The 22,595-nt window shown below is 38.8% G+C and overlaps 1 protein-coding gene across 1 annotated transcript in view; it reads left to right on the forward strand.

The window, feature by feature from the left end:
• The window catches only part of DCBLD2 (discoidin, CUB and LCCL domain containing 2), a 103,721-nt gene that overhangs the window by 75,525 nt on the left and 5,601 nt on the right, over window positions 1-22,595 (forward strand). The window contains exons 4-14 of the mRNA XM_032351257.1: window positions 2,934-2,985; window positions 5,431-5,503; window positions 5,824-5,957; window positions 7,823-7,863; window positions 8,707-8,922; window positions 9,727-9,851; window positions 14,783-14,933; window positions 15,674-15,760; window positions 15,910-16,035; window positions 19,472-19,565; window positions 21,649-21,698. Of these exons, the coding sequence (XP_032207148.1) occupies window positions 2,934-2,985; window positions 5,431-5,503; window positions 5,824-5,957; window positions 7,823-7,863; window positions 8,707-8,922; window positions 9,727-9,851; window positions 14,783-14,933; window positions 15,674-15,760; window positions 15,910-16,035; window positions 19,472-19,565; window positions 21,649-21,698 (1,149 nt within the window). The remainder of the gene's footprint in view (window positions 1-2,933; window positions 2,986-5,430; window positions 5,504-5,823; window positions 5,958-7,822; window positions 7,864-8,706; window positions 8,923-9,726; window positions 9,852-14,782; window positions 14,934-15,673; window positions 15,761-15,909; window positions 16,036-19,471; window positions 19,566-21,648; window positions 21,699-22,595) is intronic.

Raw genomic sequence — 22,595 nt, forward strand, 5'->3', positions numbered from 1 at the left:
TAATTTTTGTATGGGATCTTGAGGTAGGGGTGCAATTTCATTCTTCTGCATGTGGATATCCTCGTGTCCCAGCATCATTTGTTAAAGAGACCATTCTTCCTCCCCACTGAATTGTTTTGGCATCCTTATCAAAATCAGTTGACTTTAAATCTAGAGTTTATTTCTGGACTCTCACTTCTGTTCCATTCATTACAACTTCTTATACATTGCTATCAGAAGGCTGTGAGGCAGATGGTTTCTTTTGATATGTATTCATTTTGCCTATGCTGTGTTATTAGCCGGGAGTCTTGTAGTAATAGTGGTTTTCTGGAAGGCTTGGGAAAACCTTTACTTGGGAAAACCTTTCAGAAAAGACACATTTGAAAACATCTTAATTGCCGGCTTGAAGCTTTCTGCCTTTTGGGAAAACCTTTACTTGGGAAAACCTTCCAGAAAAGACACATTTGAAAACATCTTAATTGCCGGCTTGAAGCTTTCTTTGCCTCTGTGGAGTTATAAAGCTTGGTATTCGTAATCGTGATTCTCTTTTTCTGCCTTTAGTGTTCTTGGATCTCTTCATAGCTGTCCATTTTGAAATCCTATTTTTCTCCTAGGGACCTCTTTTGAGGGCCTGTGGAATTTGAAAGTGAGGTCAACTGAGTTGCATACATTTGCATAGCATAATCTGGAGTTTTAGCGCTGCATGTACTTAGAATAAAGCACTGGTCTGATTAAGCATATCTGTAGCTGGCCAGCATACTGGCACATGGCCTGAAAGTACTGAGGCCAACTGGCAGTCTTCTTGTGGCTTTGAATGCCACGCTGGACCACACAGGTAGGTACCTTTGCATCCCAGGCTATTACTTTTAGACATTCAACTTTTTTTTTTTTTTGGACATTCAACTTTTAATCTTAGAAGTTAGAAATCCTGTTGGTAGAGCAGGAAAGTAGAAAATCAGTTCTAACTGAAGCAGGGTGAAGATTGCCAGGAATAACCAGGGTATAGGTAATTCAGTCTACTTTTCTCGGTCACTCAGTCAGATAGTCATGAACCCCTATCCAGGCATGTATTTTTCTAAACTCCTAAAACACAGATTTGATCATCATTCAAGTGCCTGTGGTGTATTAATCCATGTAATTGCTCTCAAATAACACTTTCTTATTGATGTAACAGTTGTGCTGTAGTTCTTCCAAGACACATTTCATTTGGGTGATAATCACATAATTTCTTCAGAATTATAAAATAATCAGTTATCTGTGCTTGCTGTGGTAGCCATTAATTTAATTAGTTATATTATTCATTAAATTATTCAAGTCACTGGGGTGACTCAGTTGGTTGAGCATCTGCCTTCGGCTCAGGCCATGATCTCAGGGTCTTAGGATCGAACCCCACATTGGGTTCCCTGCTCAACAAGGAGCCTGCTTCTCTGCCTGCTGCCTTACATGCTTCTGTGTTCTCTCTCTCTTTCTGACCAAAGAAGGAAAAAGAAATGCAATGACTATTTGCTTGCTGTCATGCCAGGATGCCTGGGGGGTGTTATCTCAGTGTATTGTCACCCTCGGCACACTTGTTCAGCCAAGCATTTATATGTGAAATCACTTACCTTTGTGATTGCCTTATTAGGGCCTTCTAGGTTTACCTTCATACAAATTAGTCCATGACTGGGCTTAGCCAAACATGCCAACAGTCACAAACTTTTATTCTTCCCTTTATTCAATAAATGTTGATTGAAAGCCTGCTGTTATGCCATATGCTGTGATTGCTGCTGATAAAACAGAGGTGACCATAGACCAGGCATCATGCAGTGATGTCGCTTAGTACCGTCCAGCTGCATCAGTGGATTGTTCTTACATAACACGTGGTACTTTGAGAACATATAATAGTCAACTATTCATTAAAACAACCAAAAAAAAAAAAAAACCATAGGTGCCTACTGTGTGCTCAGGGTGTTTGACCTGTGAAGATGAGGAATATCTGTAAGGAAGTGCCAATTAAGCTAGCAAGGCGAAGGGACAGTAGAAGGTCATGCTAGGTAAAGTGGGTAGCATGTGCCAGGGGAACCAAAGAAGGCTAGTATGGCAGGAACCCAGCACAGGTACAAAACTAGACTTAGACAGGACCAGGCCACCACTTCCAGATCTGTGGGCTGTGTTGAGAACTTGGCCCTCTGTCCTAGAGCAGAAGGTTGATGTTGACAACCAAGAGCCACCTTTCCCCAGCCTACAAACTAAGTCTTAATGAAAGAAACAGGTTAGCTTCTATTCAGATTTGATTTCTGGATAGAAATGTTAAATTTTAAAGTTCCTTCTTATTTAGGTTAGTGTTTCTTCAACTTCAGTGTGCTTAAGACGAATCTGGAGCTTTTGTTAAAGCAGATTTTTGGGTCTCCACTGCCAGACACTCTGTAAATCTGGGTGGTGTTCAAGAATTTGAATTTCTGTTAGTTTGCAGAAGATGAACTGGTGCTGCTGGTCCTGGCCATGGACTAGATTTTCAATATCTGTTCCTTAGAGTAACAAAATTAATTCATCTTTCTTGTCATTGTTTTCATTGTGTGTAATTAGCAGAAGATCACTTTTTAGTTATATAATTTTCTTTTTTCAGGAGCTATATTTTATAGACGTTATTTTAAGTCTATACATTATACTTACCTGTGTACCTTATGTATGTGTGTGTATGTGTGTTTGTATATGTTTATAGACAACACAGAGGACTCTATGAGGAGGTGTGGTAACAAACAGTATTGGAGAGGCATAGCCCCAGAAATCAAGATACTTAAAACCAAAAAGAAATCATGACTAACAAAAACTTGTAAAAACTTACTAGTCCTACCTTGATAGCTGTTGAGATTTAAAATTTAGAACAATATCATTTGGGATTTGGAAACAGTTGGTGTTTCAGTAAGAGTAAACCTATGTATTACTGAATCCGTTTTTTATTTTTGTTTTTCTAGATCTAATTACTTGCTTAGACACTGCATCCAGTTTTTTGGAACCTGAGTTCAGGTATGACCATATTTGTGATGTTTTTCCCCTTAAATATTACTCTTCATCCTCTTCGTCATTATTCTTAAACACTTATGATTAATGTGCATTACTATATGTGTCACAGGTGTGACATATAATAATTATTCTAAGATATCAATAAATTATAGCTTATTTAAAGCCCTTGAGTTACCATGTTTAAATTTTGCTTTAATTGTAGCATTTGGATCTTTTCTATAATGAAAGTATTATAGTATGAAAGTAAAGTATTTTAATAATACTTTAAAAGTAGAACTGTTTGCTTTTAAAAATCTGGCAAAATTGCTAATGAAGTTAGAGGAGCTTTTCTTTTTCTCCCTCAAAAAAGGGAAGAACATTATTTAGGCTGTGACAGAATTTTTCAGTGTCCTCGCCCAAGCAGCATTTCTACTACTGTTTCCCTGCTTTATATCCTTGTCTCTTGTCTGGACTGGGATGCCCTTCTATTTGATTTTCCATTTCTAAACTTTGCTGGCTTTTATTCTGCCGCTCATGTTGCTGCCAAGTTTCATTCTAAAATAAATGCCTGATCATTCCCCTGCTTTAAAATCTTCGGGAGCTCCTTATTACTAAGACAAAATGCCATCCAGATTTCTTAGCCTGGGTTTCAGGATCTTTCACAGGTAGCCCTTGGACCATTTTTCCAGTCTCATCTTACGTACTTACGGATTCTTTCCACTGCTCTGAGCTCTCAGAACTTTTGCCCGGAATTGATTTACTCCTCTCTGCTTGGCACATATATTCTCATCTTCTAAGACCGGTCTCACTAACCTGCCCCCAACTTGCTACCACTTCCCAAAGAGCAGCCTTTATTTTGTCTTCAAAGAAAGTTCTCTGTCTGCATGAAGGGTGTGCTCATCAGCACTTACGGAAGATCTCGGTCAGCAGAGAGGACTCTGGCCTCAGTGTCTGGCTCACAGCCTGCCACAGAGTCTTAGAGCCCCTGCTCTCCACTCCATCCGTAGCACCCACAGGCAAGCTGCCGATTTCTCTTGCTTGGACTGCGACACCCCCAGCCCACCAAGGTCTCAGGGTTCCTCCCTGCTCTTCTCAGGAGCCAGAATAATCTTTTTCAGATTATGTGTATAAGCGTTAAAATCCTTCATTTACTTAGGAATATATTCCCAACTCATTCCCATAGTCCACAAGGCTCTGCACGAAGCCTTAAACGAAAAGCCTAAACTAAACTGTTTAGTTTTCCAGAGCTCACTGTACTCTGCCCACACGGTCGTCCTCAGCTGAAGAAGCAAACAGGTCACCTCTCCTTATGAGCCTACTGTTCCATCCATTCGGGTGCATTTCCCTCCCTTTGCTGAGGCTTCACTTCCTCAGAGCCCCATTTCTCGACTTTGGCAGTGCAGAGCCCTGTGTAAGAGCATCGACTCTGGCGCCCATGTGCCACTTCCCAGTTAGGGGAGCTGGGCACACTGTTTCTCAGTTCCCTCATTTGTAAAATGAGGATAATACTAGTACCTACTATTGGGGTTCTTGTGTGGTTCCTGAGGTACTGAGAAGGCTTCCGGGCACATAGTAAATTTACTGAATGTTTGTATTACTTGGATTACGTTTGCTTTCTCCTAGCTATTTCATGGAGTGCCTTTTATTCATAGCAGAATCGTAATATGATTAATTACTCATAGAAATGTTAGTTTAATGTCTTCCCCCAACCTCAGGAGTATAAACCCAGGGAAGACTGGGCCATGTTTATTTGGTTGATGTTTTGTAAACCCAGTACCTAGCACAGCCCATCACTCAAAAGATAGCATAATAGACATTCAGGTAACTGTGTTGAGTGGCTGGGTGGGAGAAGTGAGTGAATGAATAAATGCCAAACTTTTTTTTTTTAAGATTTTATTTATTTATTTGACAGAGAGAGATCACAAGTAGGCAGAGAGGCAGGCAGAAAGAGAAGAGGAAACAGGCTTCCTGCTGAGCAGAGAGCCTGATGTGGGGCTCGATCCCAGGACCCTGGGATCATGACCTGAGCCGAAGGCAGAGGCTTTAACCCACTGAGCCACCCAGGCGCCCTGATGCCAAACATTTTTAAGTCAAATTTGATCAGTAGAGGGTTGGTGAAATAAATCGTGGTTTATCCACAAAATAGAACAGCATGTAGCTGTTAAATATAAATAGGTCTTATAGGAAAAATACATCTGTCATTCATTATGAAGTTTTCATTATGAAGGAAAATAAAGCAGTATGTGGAATATGACACAATAATTTTAAATATGTGGGCGAAGAGGTTTTATATAGATGGATGGAATAAAGTCTGAAAGGGCTTTCTAGAAGTGGCGCTTCTCAGGGTAGCGAGATTATAGTATTTGAATGAACTGAAAAATGAACTATGTGATTTTTTGTTGTTGTTGTTCTTTCCCCCCAGTAAGTACATAACTATTTTATACCCTTTAACTTGTTTTTATTTCACAGTAAGTACTGCCCAGCTGGTTGTCTGCTTCCTTTTGCTGAGATATCTGGAACAATCCCTCATGGATATAGAGATGTAAGTCTAAGCAGCATAGACTTAATGTTCAAGTTGTGACAGAACTTTCTTTTTTTTAACTCCAGAATAGATTGCTGTACCTACTCTCTATATCTTTAATCTTGTTTATTTTCTAGGAATTACTTCTTTTTAGTATTTTGTATGTGATATTTTGTTCTTTTTCTTGTGCTACGAGTCTGTACTATATTACCACATCAGTAATCCTATGTCTATTGAGAAAACTGCCCCAGTTGACTCATTTCTTGAGGAAGCTTGAGTGTCTTGTTTATAAATTATCAAAGAAAATTAAATACTGATCTTTCGTTTTTCCTTTTCTCAAGTCCTCGCCCTTGTGCATGGCTGGTGTGCACGCAGGAGTAGTGTCCAACATTTTGGGTGGCCAAATCAGTGTTGTAATTAGTAAAGGTATCCCATACTATGAGAGTTCTTTGGCTAACAACGTCACGTCTGTGGTGTAAGTATCTACGTTATTGGTTCTATACGGAAGGGGGTGGGGCAGGGGTGGGATACCAGCTAGTTAGACCTCAGCAACGTCACTGTTAATGGTGTTCATGAACCATCTGTGTGGTGAGCATCCCATTCTTGTGTGCTCATTGTCCATGTGTACTGAAGATAGGCAGGGTCGCACAACTTGGCATGTTCTCCATCGCAAAGGTAGTCATTTAGAAGGATGACATGTTCTTTTATGAGTTTTGAAAATTCTAGAGTAAGGGTCTAAAAGTCTGTGGCCAAATTTTTACTTCATTTCGAAGATTAGGAGGCATAACTACTCTGTTTCTTCTAGCCTGTTTGACCTAGATAGATTGAGGATAACTGAAATGCTCTATAAATTAAATTTTGACGTAAGTCAGAGGTAGTCCTATTATGAATCCTCCTCTCCTCCAAAGAGTATATATTTTTTTTAAAGATTTTATTTATTAATTTGACAGAAAGCAATTACAAGTAGACGGAGAGGCAGCCAGAGAGGGAGAGAGGGAAGCAGGCTCCCCGCTGAGCAGAGAGCCCGATGCGGGACTCAATCCCAGGACCCTGAGATCATGACCTGAGCCGAAGGCAGCGGCTCAACCCACTGAGCCACCCAGGTGCCCCCAAAGAGGATATTTTAAGAGTGTATTTTTTTATGGTCACTACAGTGATCTGTTTTTTGAAACACAGACTAGGCATCAAAAGCAGGAAAAATTGAAACATTAAATAGAAATGTGATACTTGGAATCTGTTTTGGTAAATCTTGCTTATTAGATGGGCTCAGTTCTGTAGACAATACTAAGCCTAATTGAAACCAGCTTCTCTTCAGAGATTCTGGGCCAGTTTTCATTCAGAAGATGAGAGCATGATCCATATCCATGACAGTACAAAACGGAAGTCACCAAACTTTCTCTGTAAAGCACCAGCTAGCAAATATATTAGGCTTTATGGGCCAAATGTCCCTGTCACTTATCCTCTCTTGGTTCATTTAAAACTCTTTAAACATGTAGAAACCATTCTTCGCTTTCTGGCCATACAAAACAGGCCATATGTGAGCGAGCTATCATTTGCCCATTCCTTGTATAGAGTTAGCAACCTTTCCTTCTCTTGGTTTCTTCTAGATGATTTTATGCAGACCTTATCATTCCTTTCTCCTCTTCTGCCTTTAGAAATAATTTTTTTTGTCAGTTCTTTCTTTCATACTCTAAGGAAAAAATAAGGACAGGTTGCATCCACTTGTAATAACATTTTGAATGTTGTGCTGAAGGCGGGAGCATACACTGATGGTTTTATCCCCTCAAGTTCTTTAGAGTCCTTGGTAAACTAGTCATGTGTCCCAGGGCTCCATTCTCCCCCACTGCATTTACTTGCCAATCCTTTGAAATCCACATGGGGTGCTGCATTATCACGCTATCACTTGTTCTTAGCTATATTTGTTTCCTGTACCAAATGCAGACTCTCCTCTTTGTGGCCAGCTTTTTTTCTGTTTACCCCCAGGAAGCTCAAGCTTCATTCTCTGGGAATTACAGCATACTTGGAACAAAAGCAAATGATGCGGAAAAGTTCGAGGAATCAGTGTATTTTCACGAAAGATAAATAGAGGGCACATGGGCAAACTTGCAGAGAAAATTGTTTATGTTGATTTCAGAAGTTGTTCTGCTTTGAAATGAGACTTTTTTTTTCTTTCTTTTTTTTTTTTTTTTTGCTAAGAACAGCATTAGTTGTCATATGTATGGCCATAGAATACCCTTAGTTCTTTATATTTTAAAACAAAAAGAAAAGAAAAAGTTTTACTAAGACAAATATGGAGAAGTCAGTATGTGAGTTTCACCAAGAACAACTTTTCTCTTTCAGGGGACACTTATCTACAAGTCTTTTTACATTTAAGACAAGTGGTAAGCCTCTCGGACTTTATAACTTATTATAATGTGTATAATAGTAAATATAATTTAAACACTATCACGCGGTATGCCAATTGCTGGGGTTTTGGGTTTGTTTTTTTTTTTTGGCACCTTCACACAACATATCACAATAATGTAATGGACAGAATAAACTGGAGGTTTTATATTAGTTGGGGAATGATCATGTAAGCAAGGAGAGTTTCTTAGGAAAGGTGATTTTTTTTTTTTTTTTTAGTATGTCTGAAGTAATCAATTCCACAGAAAATACTTACTGAGTGCCTTTGATTTGTCAGGCACTGTCCTGGTGCTAGTGAAACAAAAGTGAGCAGAATAAGCAAAATCCTCCTTTCTTGGAGCTTAAATACTGGTATTGAGAGATTGACAGTAAACCTTGGATAAATAAATTAATATATATGCTCTATATAATATTATAGAAGATACAGAGAAATAAGGAAAGAGGATAGGCAATGCAGGAGGGATTGGTTTTGAGTTTTAAGTGGGGTAGGCCTTGTGGAAAATGTGACATCTGAGCAAACACCTAATGGCAGTAGGGAGTAAGTCATTCACTGATCTGGAGATAGTGTTCCAGGGTGAAGATAATGTATTGCCATTAAATTGGTGGTTATTGCTTGTAAATAAATATTATGCACATTGCCTGATGAGACACAAAGACATGGACCCAAGAAACATTTGCCTACTTTTGAAATTCCTCTATTAGAGCATATTACTAGCATAGTTTATGTTAATGGCATGTGCACTAGAAGGTTTCCAATGAGCAGATTTATACAGATCGTGAATTTATATCTGGAAACCAAGTTACTATCTTTTTTGTTTCAGGTTGTTATGGAACACTGGGGATGGAATCTGGTGTGATTGCTGATCCTCAAATAACAGCATCATCGGTGCTAGAATGGACTGACCACACAGGGCAAGAGAACAGCTGGAGACCTGAAAAGGCCCGGCTGAAGAAACCTGGACCTCCTTGGGCTGCTTTTGCCACTGATGAATATCAGTGGTTACAAATAGATCTGAATAAAGAAAAGAAGATAACAGGTTAAGAGACTTAATTTTCTAGAATGATTTATAATTCTGATTGTATTTGGAAACCTGAAGACATCCAAGATGTTCATAGAAAATTAGGTCACTGCAAATGTAACTATATGGTTTTAAGTTTTCTTTACTGGTGTTAAATATTCCTGAAGGTAGGTTTATAAAATTTGGTAGAGGAAAGGAGTTGGCATTTGATTTCTTTTAGCTTTTCGTCTCTCTCCTTTGTTTTTTCTTTTTTTTTTTTTTTTTAGCTTTCCTTTTTCATTGTAATAAGATTCTTTAAAGGTAATGTTTCAATTAAGTGATCTTGACATTTGAAATAACCATCTCTTAGAGTTATTAAAAGAAATTTATGTTCAAGGAATTCATTTTAACTGCTATAAATAATATTCTGCATGTGCTGAATCCAGATTTATTTGGGGCAATTTATCAAATGGTCAGAATAATATATTAGAACTGGTTTAGGTAATTTTGATTTGGTACTGAAAAAAATAATTATTTTAATCCATTCATTCCCAGGGAGTCATTATTACATGGTAGGTGAGATGTATTTTATAGTGATATGAACACAAGCTGTCAAAATAGATTAGTCCTTTCCTTACGTGCACTCATAATTCTTGTATCTTTGCAAGGGAACAAAGCCAAGGATTTAGGTGCTATTATAATGAAACCTTGCACTTAGAGATGGCAATGTGCTTTTGGCAAAGATGTTTTTAACAGTATACTTTAGGTATTTATGCTTCAATGCTGAATAGACTTCAAGGATCAGACCCTGTGCACTAATGAAAGCAACTTTCCATTCCCCAGGCATTGTGACCACTGGCTCCACTATGGTGGAACACAATTACTATGTGTCCGCCTATAAAATCCTATACAGTGATGATGGACAGAGATGGACTGTGTACAGAGAGCCTGGTGTGGAGCAGGATAAGGTAAAATGAGTGCCAGGGTCTTTTAAAAAATGGGCCTTTGCCAAAAATCATGAAAGCTCTCCTGTGTGATGTTCAAGTTAGCTATCATTTGGTCTTTGTTCTCTTCTGGTTATTTTAGGTTGTGTTGGTTATTAGCCTTATTCTTCTAACTATGCTTAGGAAATTCTCAGTGGTTCTGGGTCTCTTTGGATGATTGTAACATTTTTAACTCAATTGTTTAGGTACTTTATTAAGAAATTCTAAGAAAGAGGGATGCTGTACTGGCTCAGTCAGTAGAGCATGGGACTCTTGATCTCAGGGTCATGAGTTCAAACCCCCCATTAAGTGTAGAGACTATGTCAGTGAATAAATGAATGATTGAACGAATGATTTTCAGTAAGTAGTGGTAACTTATTTTAAAAAAGGAAGAAATTCTAAAAAGGAACTTGTAACTTCTTGTCTTAAATAAGTTTTTCTTATTAATCCACAGAATGATAGAAAGCTTAATTTATTCCCAGATTTCGTGTATGTAGGCAAGGGGGACAAAAGCCAAAGGCATAAGTGCATTTTAGTGTTGGGTATAGACTTGAAAGGTCATTTCAAGATCACCTTACCAAATTTTATCTTAGAAAACTTCTGCTTTTTTTTTTTACCGAAGAATTTCCTTAACTTCCATGTTAATTATCAAATTGCTATTTTAGTTAGCAGACAGTGATAATGCAGGAATGCTCCAGAGAAGATGATAAGGGGTGGGGAGTAGGGAGAAGTGGCTGTCCTCTAGATATCCCTTTCACCTGGGCTTCTGGCCCACAATCCACCATGAGGACCTTATAACTGGGGGAGTCCTTGTCCTCGAGGACAGTAGATTTCTTATCTAGAACTGAAATTATAAGCACAGTTTTTTTTAATGAAACTTCCCTGAGTTTCATTTCACTTATATGATACTACCAGTTCTGTATGATATTTCTGATTTGCTAATATATCTTCAATTACCACTTTTCTTATCTCTCTATTCAGAAAACTTCAGGGGCTCCTTATAATCTGTCATATGGATCTAAACTCTTCTGTTGTTATTCAAGGCCTTCTTCCCTCTCTTCTGCCTGTTATCACCTGACCTTCATCTTTGGTGAGGCTCTACCCATTGAAGTAAATAACAGTATTGTCTTTAAACCTATCTTCCTTCTGCCTAATAACCCCAGGCCTGGCTACTTTTTACTCTGAGCACATCCATATTTAATTATAGAATATTTATTGTACTTGTGGAATATAGTTAATTTTTTGAAATTATAAGCATTATCCATGTTTATATTATAAAAACATCTAGCAACATTGAATTATGTTTCTGAAAAAGACTTTCTCCTTTGCTTCATTTTTTGAAAGATAATTTCATAAGGTATAGAATTGTAGGTTGATGTTATTTTTCCCTCCACGCTTTAAATAATGCTCTTCCACTGTTTTCTGGTTTGCATTTTTCTAGTGAGAATTCTATCTTTCATACCTTTGTTCCTCAATGTGTAATGTGTCTTTTTATTCCTTAGCTGTTTTTAAGATTTTCTTTTTGTCATCTGTTTTAAGCAATTTGGTTATGATGTGCCTTTGTGTATTTGTCTTCATGTTTCTTCTTCTTGGGTTTCTTTGAGCTTCTTGGATCTGTTGATTATAATTTGCTTCAAATTTGTAAAAGTAGAGACCATGTTTTCTCAGATATGTTGCTTCCCTAATTCTAATGACATGAATATTATGACTCACAGTTTACTGATGCCCAGTTCTTTTTTTTTTTTTTTTAATCTCTCTCCATGATCTAGTCTGGAAAATTTTGTTGTTCTGCCTTTAAGTTCACTAATCTGTTCTGCAACATCTAATCTATTAATCCCATCCAGTGTACTTTTATCTTCAGTGTTATATTTTTGCTTCTAGATTTTCAGTTTTTGGCTTTTAAATTTCTTCGAAGTCTCTCCTGAGCATGCTTATGCTTTTTTCTGCCCCTAAAACATACAGGATGTGTGGTAGCTCCTTTGATGCCCTTATTTGCTGATTCTGTCTACTGATGTGTCACATGTGGGTTTTTTCATGTAGATGATTATTATGGGTTATATTTTACATGTGTGGTAATTTTTTATTAGTTGCCAAACATTATGAACTTTTACATTGCTTGGTGCTAGGTTTTCTTTTATTATTTATCTAATTTTGAGCTTTATTCAGGGACACAGGTTAGTTTGGATAACCTGCATTTTAGCTTTGTTAGGCAGGACCTGAGCAGCCTTTAGTTCTAATTTTTTTCTGCCGTCAATACTGTTCCAGGTACTCAACCCAGTCTCATGTATTACGAGTTTTCTCCACACTGTCTGTTGGTAATGTGAGCTATTCCCACCCTTGCCTAGCTCTGAGAATCCATATGCTGGCTCCTTTCCAGCAGTTCTTTTACCATCCACAGATTGTTTCTTTACAAGCAACTGAAGATTTAGGGGAAACCTTCCTACAGATCCGAGAAGTCTCCCTCTCTTTGTGCAGTTCTCTTCTCTCCTATACTATGTCTTGCAAATTGTAGCTATCTTGGCCTCTCCATCTCGGAGCTCTGTGTCCTCATTTTGATGAGAGCACCAAGGCTCTCTCCAGACAATATTGGGGCAATAGAAAGGCTCACCTCATGTGTTTCTCTTCTCTCTGGGATTAATGCCCTATGCTGCCTGTTGTCCAGTGTTGGAAAACTGTTGCTTCATATATTGTATCTGGTTTTTCATATGTTTAAGGCAAAGAGTAAACTTAGTCCCTATTTGTTTTGGAAAGGAGTGGAAGGCCTTACATTGAATTATATGGAATATCAATCTCTTGCCTCACATTAGCCCATCTGCTCCCTCATCTACCCAACTCAAGAGTAATTGGTGTGTTCATTTCCTGAGCATGCACACATGCATGAGCGCATACAGACTGAGACAGCTTTTGGGTTTGTTTTCAGAAAATGCAAGACAACTTGCTTCATAATGTATTGCTTTTTTTTTTTTTTTAAGATTTTATTTATTTATTTGACAGATATCACAAGTAGGCAGAGTGGCAGGCAGAGCGAGAGAGGAGGAAACAGGCTCTCTGCAGAGCACAGAGACCGATGTGGGTCTCGATCCCAGGACCCTGAGATCATGACCTGAGCCGAAGGCAGAGGCTTAACCCACTGAGCCACTCAGGCGCCCCAATGTATTGCTTTTTAATAGTGTGCCATATCTTTGTGTGGCAGTATCTTATAAAATTTAAGTTCCTTGAGAGTGGGAATGTGGGCTTCCATTTCCCTTTTTATCCTCATGATTCCTTACAGACCTCACTACACACAGGAGCTTATAATAAATGCTCACAGATTATAGCAGATCTTTTTTACTTAATTTATATAAAATCTTTCTTCTTTAAGGTTTTTATAAAAAATGAAACTGTGGTGTGGAGTACAACCTCAGGGATGGTTTTTTGTTTTTGTTTGTTTGTTTTAAGATTTTATTTATTCTTTTGACAGACAGAGATCACAAGTAAGCAGAGAGTCAGGCAGAGAGAAAGGAAGGGAAGCAGGCTCCCTGCTGAGCAGAGAGCCTGATGCGGGGCTTGATCCCAGGACCCTGAAATCATGACCTGAGCCGAAGGCAGAGGCTTTAACCCACTGAGCCACCCAGGCACCCCTCAGGGGATGGTTTTTATGTCCTAAAGTGATTATTGTTCCAGTCCCACAAATGCATAATAGACTGCAAATATTTGCCTTCACTTTATTTCAGAGTAATAGCTGAGGAAGTAATGAAAAGTTACTCGTTTGGAGATTATTATAACTTCAAAACAAACCTTGTAGAAAGTGAAGGCTATTAACACATCTCAGAAGTTTACAATCTAATGTTTTGTGAGTCAGCCAAAAGAAAATAGCTATATTTGGACATGACTTGATGGAAGAGCTAAACATTTGCTTGTCCTCACATTAACTCATCAAATACAAACCACTGTAATTTTAGGCAGATACCTATTTATTAGCAATCTTTAGAAACTAGCCAGGTAATTTGGCCTAAAGGAACAAGAAGAACTTTAAGCTTAGTGGAGGCCTAGGGTTAAGTCAGAAGACTCAGACTCAAGTCACTTTTCAGTCATCGACTGGTTATGCAGTCCATTTACATTCTGGAGCTGCAGTTTTCTGGGTTCTGCCTATTTCATGGGTTTGTCAGGGAGAACAGCTGAGTTAATTACATGAAAATAAGAGCTCTTTAATCATACTATAATTATTTGTTGAAAATGGTTGAGGGGATGAGATAGTCACTTGAAATCATATTTTTACCTAAAGACTATTCCTATAATACATGTAATGCATCTGTTGCTATTTACTTAGGATCATAAAAATTAGGCAGCAGTGTTTCAGAATCACTTGTCTGGTTTAGATAGCAACAGAGAATGAAAATGGATACTATGGGAACTGTCTTTATGTAGTTTATCCAGTAGGTGGAGGTATATAACTGTTACGCATTCCTTAAGTGTATGTTCACTTTCTGTCTCTTTTGAGAGAAAAATTCTGAAAAATACACAGTAAAGCATTTCCTTTAAGACTTATATGTTCAATCATGCTTTACTTTGAGAAGAAAATTAATGTATTTAAATAGCAGGTAATTCCACAGGACTAGCATTACTGATTTATTGAGAGAATTATACTGTCTCACTGCAACTGATTCTCAGATTGCCAAATTAGCATATTTGTTATGTTTCAGTCATCTTAAAATCATTTTTGTATTCAGTACTTTTATAAGTTTTTGATGAAGAATGTGTACCTCCTTAATAGTTTGTCCAAATTATGATTAATTTATTTTCTGAGAAGTTAATTCCTACTGTCATACTTTACAGATCTCATTTAAGCCCCAAAGCATAAACCAAAAATATGTTTCAGTGGAACAGTTTAGCCCTGACCTCTGTTGACGTAAAGTACCAATTTTTGTTTTTTAAAGATATTTCAAGGAAACAAAGATTATCACCAGGATGTGCGTAATAACTTTTTGCCACCAATTATTGCACGTTTTATTAGAGTGAATCCTACGCAATGGCAGCAGAAAATTGCCATGAAAGTGGAACTGCTTGGATGTCAGTTTATTCCTAAAGGTAAAGCAACAGTATGTTATTTAATTTAAAGTGGCTTTGCTATTCTCAGAGAAAATAAAGAATGATATTATGAGCATTTGGCTTTTACTACAGTATCTTTTTAAAGAGGATTTTTAAAAGAAATAGTTATCCTATTAAACAGTCATTTCCCACAATGGTTTTCAAGATTACAAGTGGAAGAAGAGAGATGAGATTGTTTTTCAGATCTAGTCTCAATCTTAACAATTTTTAATCAGGCCCCATGTAGTATAATATTATATCACCAACACCAATGATTATAACAGTAACCTTAGTCCAAATGCCTTTTCCTTTGAAAAAATTAAAAGTGGAAGTAACTTCCCTCAGTATTATAGAATATTTTAATACTTACTGTTGTATCTCCAAAGCCTACTACAATGCCCCCATGTGGCGGGCCCTGCACAGTTATTAAATGATTGAGCGAATAGCATGTCAAGCTGTGACGATGCTTCTGTGGCTTTAGAGTTTAACATCAGCCACCAACTCTGTGTTCTTCTTCTGTGAAAATTATTTTAAGATAATTATATAAAAAGTGAGAAATCCCAGTAAGTTTGTGTGTTTAATGCATAGTGTATTTATCCTTCTGATGTATTGCTGTCCACAATTTAAAATTACTGAGCAGAACCAAGTTCTCTCGGAAATGTTGAAGATATTTAAATTATTGTTTTTAAGTCTGACTCTGATAAGCAAAATGTATAAACTTTTCTAAACCATTTTTCAAGGTCGTCCTCCAAAACTTACTCAACCTCCACCTCCTCGGAACAGCAATGACCTCACAAACACTACAGCCCCTCCAAAAATAGCCAAAGGTAGGCCTCCTTTAAGTATGAGAATTTGGTATTCCCAGAATCTGTGTTATAATTTTCCATAAATATATTAAAAGCATTATAAAATAATTCTGTTTTAATCAAGTTGATGTAGATAAAAAACTAAAGAGTTTTTAAAACTTTTTTTCAAGGTCGAGCCCCCAAATTTTCTCAACCACTACAACCTCGCAGTAACAATGAGTTTCCTGCACAAACGGAGCAAACAACAGCCACTCCTGAGATCAAAAATACTACGGTGACTCCAAGTGTAACCAAAGGTGTGCAGATTCAGAAATTGACACCTGTTACATTGTAGCAGTTTATGTTGTTTGTAACTGAATTTTCAGGAGCACGTCTAGCTTTTAAACTCTGTTTCTTTTCCTCTCAACTGTATTTCTAAAGAAAAAAATTTAATTCCTCTCCTTAGAAAAGAAACTGATTACATTGCTCTGATTTCTTTTCTCTCGTGTCATGCAGAACCGTTCTTTAAATATTTAGAGATGGCGGCTATATTCTGGGTCTCCTCTTGTGATCTTTTTTCTCACCACAGCTAAACACAAGGAGTCTCTATTTCTAGAAATAACTAAAACCATAGCAGGAATCAAACTTCTTTTCCCCCCTCTGGTGATATATTAATTTGTTGGATAGGGAATTTGGTGGCAAAAGGCAAGAGTGGGGAAAAAGAGTTTGGGTGAAAATTAATACTTCTTTAAACATACTGTGAATTATTGTACTCTTTAAAAAACTTGGTCTCGGGGTACCTGAGTGGCTCAGTCAGTTAAGTGGCTGCCTTCAGCTCAGGTCATGATACCAGGGTCCTGGAATTGACCCCCGCTTTCAGCTCCCTGCTCAGTAGGGAGCTTGCTTCTCCTGCTCCCTCTGCCTGCCGCTCTGCCTACTTGTGCTTTCTATCTCTCTGTCAAATAAATAATTAAATTCTTTAAAAAAAAAATTTTTTTTCAAAATATTTACAATTGTAATTTTTTCATATTATAAATATACATGTAATAGAATTTACTTTCAGATCTTATTGCCAATAAATAAGGTATTAATACATATGAAACTATACTTTGATTTTACTAGTTTTTGAAAAACAAAATTTCAGATGAATTCAGTAAAAACCATCAGTGTCACAGAGGAGTTAATTTCAGTATTGGTAGATAAAGCATTTTCAGGACAATGCAGAGAAGAGAAGGCAATTCATTCCAAGTAACTTCTGCCACACAGAACTTTATTCATTCTTATTTTCTGAAAATTTGCCTGATTCAGATAACTCTCTCCAACTTTCCACCTGTCAATTTTTTCCCCATCTTCTAAGGTATTTTCTAAACAGATCTCATTCTTTCTCATGCTGCTGGAAAAGCTAGAGAGAAGCAAGACTTCATAGAAACAAGAGATCTCAGTGTCCTACAGAACTTCTTCTAATTTTGCGGAAGTTGTCGGTTTGGACAGGATCCCAGACCACATGAACAGCCATTTAAAAGTATTGTTCATCTTAAAGTCTGATTATAGAATCTTGAAATCTCAAGACTAAAAGTGTCCTTAAAGCGTTTACTTCCAGAGCTAACATTCCTATAAGCTTCAGAAGAATGACAAAGAATGGACCAGTCTTTTCAGTTAAAGACCTGGTCTCCTTTTCTCTGGGGATGGTGGTGTATAGACTTTTTATTATTTTTTGAACCTTAAGCAGATTTTTTTAAAAACTCTCATTAAATCAAACTGTATCTACTTGAACCTGATTATTTTCTCTCCAGTTTCACAAATTTGAGGGAGAAAGAACTTTCACCCTTCTGAATTCTTTAGTGCTTTCTAACCCTAAGTCATGATTTCTGTTCTATGTACTTCTTTTCCATTTTTACATGTAGGCTGAGAGTGCCCCTAAAGAAAACCATATCGTGGGTAGATCTGTGCCACTGTGGCTTCCTGAATCCTCCCCAGGTGGGGCCCTCAGCACCAGCCAGCGGTCTTTCTCTCTCTGGTCAGCTCTTCTGTCCCTTCTCAGCAGTCACTTCTCCGTAGTCTTCAAACACTTGACTCAGAGATTCTTCACTCACTCTGTTACTTCTTCAACTTTTAAAAGAAAATAAAAGCAAGTAGAAGGAAACTCCCTATTTGTGGAGCCTGTAAAATCCTCTGTACCCAGTGTCCACTGTGCGGAAGGAGGGAATTCCTCAGACTGTCCAAAGCTGACCCGCCTGTGCCCTCATTCCTATCCATCCAGCTTCTCAGAGGCCTCAGGTGGTTGATGATCCTCTCCCTCTCCCGTATGGGCATACTCTTTCTCTTGGATAAAGTCTAAGGGTGCATAAGAGGCTGAGGGTCAGGCCCCACTGTGTCTGGTGCTTAGCCGCCAGCACGGATTGGTGGTGGCTGCTGCTGGGCTGCTGTCCTCATTGCCAGGATGGAGGTGCCAGACTAGGGAAGGAGCTGACGTCTCAGACAAGCTAAGGCAGACCATTTGCTGGATCTGGGCCTGGACTTCCTTATCTGAAGAGTGAGATAAAGGGGTTAGATGATCTTCTAGTCCCTGTAGGCTCAAGCATTATCCTTTTCTGCCCTGTTGATACCTATAGGTTTTTTCATACTTTTACACTATGTTGTTATCTTCTCATATCTATAAATATTTACCCCATCATATTGCAATATCATTTCCAATTGCTGGGTTGTGATATTATATAGTGTATATATATAGATAGATAGAGATATATAGTGACAATATACTGTAATCATATAGCATATATGTTATATAAGTTATATGGTATATAGTAATATTTTTCTGTGAGAAAGGTATTATGATGTATTTACTCCCATTCATTGTTGGGCATTTGGATTATTTCCAGTTTTTCACTCTTTTGCAGGAAACCTCTTCAAAGATTCATCTTTAAATGTTTTTTTCTAAGAATAAATTCTAGGCATGGAATTGCCAAGTGATTGATTTTTATACATATTGCCCCAAAATGATGCAGAAAGTATACATTTAAAGTCCCATAAAAATAACTGTCTCCTGATACCCTTTCTAGCAGTTATTCTTTTAAATATTTGCCAATTTGATGAGCAGAAATAACATCTTATTCCTGTTTTAACTTCTGTTTCTGTGATTACTAGTGAAGCTGACATGTGGAATGGTTACTTGTATTTCTTTTTTTTTTAAAGATTTTATTTATTTATTTGACAGAGAGAGATCACAAGCAGGCAGAGAGGCAGGCAGAGAGAGAGGAGGAAGCAGGCTCCCTGCTGAGCAGAGAGCCCGATGTGGGGCTCGATCCCAGGACCCTGAAATCATGACCTGAGCCGAAGGCAGCGGCCCAACCACTGAGCCACCCAGGCGCCCCTACTTGTATTTTTTTAATTGTATTGCTCATTCATCTCTGCTGACTTTTCTATTGATTATTTTGACATATAAATTCTGTAATAGATAGATTATAGTAATCCTTTACCACATATTCAGAAATATATTTTCCAAGTTTCATTGGTCTTTCAGTTTATCTTGCTGATTTAAAAAGCTACTATGAAAAATTTTAAGTATCTGCAAAGCTGAAGCAAATAGTGTGACAGACTTCCACGTTATCTGTGAAAGCTTTTGCCATTACCCACACATGCCCACTCTCATTTCATAAATAACATGTATGGTGTTTTCTAAGATAGAAAAGCTTTGAAGGATGATGTGGGTAAGCTTCCCACCTTCCCTTCATGACTCGTTTGGTGTGTTTTCAGATATAGCCTTGGCTGCGGTCCTAGTCCCGGTGCTTGTCATGGTGCTCACCACCCTCATCCTCGTCGTAGTGTGTGCTTGGCATTGGAGGAACAGGTGAGTCCATAACCAGTTCACATGACTGGTCCTACAAGGGGAGTCTCCAAGCGTGAAGTAGAATCTAAATAGAGGAGGTGAACTACCATTCACCTTTTTGAGAAGGGGAGAGTTATGGTAGTTATTAAAGTCAAAATACAATACGTAAAAAAAGGAGTATGTTCAATAGCATAGTCACTGAGTACCTTTGTATCAAAATCTGCTTTCCGTGCTGGAATATACACATTAATAAGAACCACAGCTTGACACATAACAGGTGCTTAGTCATATTTCCTGAAAGAATGAGGCATAACTCCTATCCCCTAGGTGTTTGGCGGGGTTGGTTGACAAAGACACGGAACTGTAATATGCCTTAAGGAGTTCTTTTTGAAGTGCTGGGGAGCACAGATGTGAAAACCATGAGAGGTATCTGAAAGCTTTCCTGTAGGAAAGAGTAATCCTCAAGTTTGTTTCGCCTTAATGAGAATGTTGGGTTTGCCTGGATGGAGGAAAGTGGAGCACAGCCCAGACCCTGTGCTTGAGTGAAGGCACAGAGATGTGGAGTATAGGCAGGGTAGTGAGGGCTCACGCATGGGCTGGGCACAGGAGAGCGCTGAGGAGGAACTGAAGTATAGCTCGGCCCTTTGGGGACAGAGGGATTCAGGTTTCATTTGTAGATGGGGTTCTCACAGAGGAGGGTGAGGCAGATGGGTGACACTATCTGATGAGGTGCAACTGGCTGTAAGGAAGGAGGAGGGATCCTGGACGATCCGAAGTTTCTGGCTCGTGCACTTAGACCAGTAGAGATGTCCTGAGTAGAGCTGACAGAGCAGCAGGAACAGGTTTGGTGGAGCAGGAGAATGACTTCATTCACTCAACTATTTGAACTCCTGCCTCGTGCTGAGTATTGACCATGTGCTGGGAGTCCAGGGCTGAGCCCCAGAGTTCACAGGCTGGGAGAAGATACAGTGCAGACGACGGGCAGCGATGGTGCCTCCATCCAGCACATGCCACAGAGGAGGCCAAAGAAGCATATTGATCCCAGACTCATGGTTTTGGGAAGGCGGTCTGGACAGAGACCCAACAAGTTACTGTGAGGGCAGGGAAAATCCAGGGCAGAAAGTTCAGGCTGCTCTCTAGGAATTGGGTAGAAGCAATAGTACGAGAGTAGCAACAGCTCGTTTTTATAGAGAGTGAAAGCTGATTTTCGGCATTATTTTAAGTGCTTTACGTGGTTCAGTTCATTTAATCCTCAGACAACCTACAAAGCAGGTACTGTTTACAGAAGAAGAAAATGTGACTTGTCTGAGGTCACCCGGTCCACACACAGCCGAGTGGAGTTCTGCCCTGGGTGTGTGGTCAGTCAGGCAGTCTAGTCCCATCCACTTATGGTCAGAGCACAGAGGGTAAGGATTGGGAGTCAGGTTGTCTGGGAGGTGGGAGACAAGTCCTGAGATCCCTCTGGGCTAGCGGTTAAAGGACACAATCCTCAGATTGTGAGGATACAGATGGAAGTCAATGGATTTGCAGTTTGTATTAGAAACTGAAACAGACCTAACAGTAACTGTCTCAGAAGGACCCACATGTTACCTGTGGGTCTTTGATTAGATTCTTTTTATCTACAGACTTAGCCTTTCTTATTCCTTTATCCTTTGAGTGGGAAGTACCTTGGGTAACAGAGTATCTCAGGAGATAGTTTAAAATTTATCAAGAGTTCAGTATGAGGGGTGCCTGGGTGGCTCAGTGGGTTAAAGCCTCTGCCTTCAGCTCGGGTCGTGATCCCAGGGTCCTGGGATCGAGCCCTGCATTGGGCTCTCGTTCAGTTGGAGCCTGCTTCCCTCCTCTCTCTGCCTACTTATGGTCTCTGTCTGTCAAATAAGTAAATAAAATCTTTAAAAAAAAAAAAAAAAAGAGTTCAGTATGAGTTTCAGCAGGGGCAACTTTGAAAGGCAAGTGAAATGGAGGGCCTTGCCAGGTAGGTCAGCAAATGGAAATGTGTACTCCTGAGTAATTATTAACTTGAGTGTTTATCCTGCACTTTCAGAGCTGTCTTACTCATGAATTCACTCTGTTTGTTAACATGTTTTTTTCTGTATTTTTCCAGAAAGAAGAAAACCGAAGGCACCTATGACTTACCTTACTGGGACCGGGCAGGTAACTCGGGACTTTGCTCCCATAGAGGGAAGAAGTCCCACCCTTCCAGGTGGCAGTAGTGAAAGAGGAAAGCTGTTTTCAGGCCCACACAAACTCCCCAGCCTGTGAGAAAAATGGTGTTCCTCTAACGTTCTGACCACTTTTGCGCTTCTGTAAAATCTCTTCTGGTCAATAAGTAATGAAATGAAAATTTCTCATAACATACACTCTGTTCCTTTTTCCTGGAAAACCTATGCGGTTTGTCCCACGTTATTTGTTTTTCTTGAGACCAGCTTTCTTTATGGCTTGTGTGAACGCTGCATAAAAGGATTGTGGTCTTGGTAACATAGTGTGTGTTTGTCACTCTGCTGTGGGTACTTCCCAGGTAGAGCCTACTAGTTTGGAAATCGTGAGGTCTGCCTTCTCTGCCGTGATGAGTTGTCATCTTCTGAATTCCTACTCTGTGTGGCCCATTGCAGCAGGTGACACCAGGATTCCCCTACTGGTCTCCTACTTTCCATTCTCATGACTGGAACAATAAAAGGCAAAAGAGTTCACTGCTGTGACTAAGGCAGAAAAGAACAGTAGTGGGGGCAGATTCTGTGCTGCTAAAACCCCAAGGTAGACCTTGGAAAGTATGTTTTTTAGAAAAACTTATCAAAAACCACCCTACAACAGACAAACTATATCTGCCAACAATTTTAGAGCAATGATTTTGCTTCTGGGTATACTTCCATTGGGAATTTCTACTATGTTCTGCATTGCACTAGATACTCCACCAAAGGGGGGCGGGGAGACTTCAGCAACTTAAGGAATTAGAACAAGAACAAACTAAACCCAAAGCTACCAGAAGGAAAGAAATATAAAGATAAGAGAGAGAAACACAATGGAAAATGGGAAAATAGTGAAATCAAATGC

The sequence above is a fragment of the Mustela erminea genome, chromosome 1 (assembly GCF_009829155.1).
Source record: "Mustela erminea isolate mMusErm1 chromosome 1, mMusErm1.Pri, whole genome shotgun sequence".
NCBI lineage: Eukaryota > Metazoa > Chordata > Mammalia > Carnivora > Mustelidae > Mustela > Mustela erminea.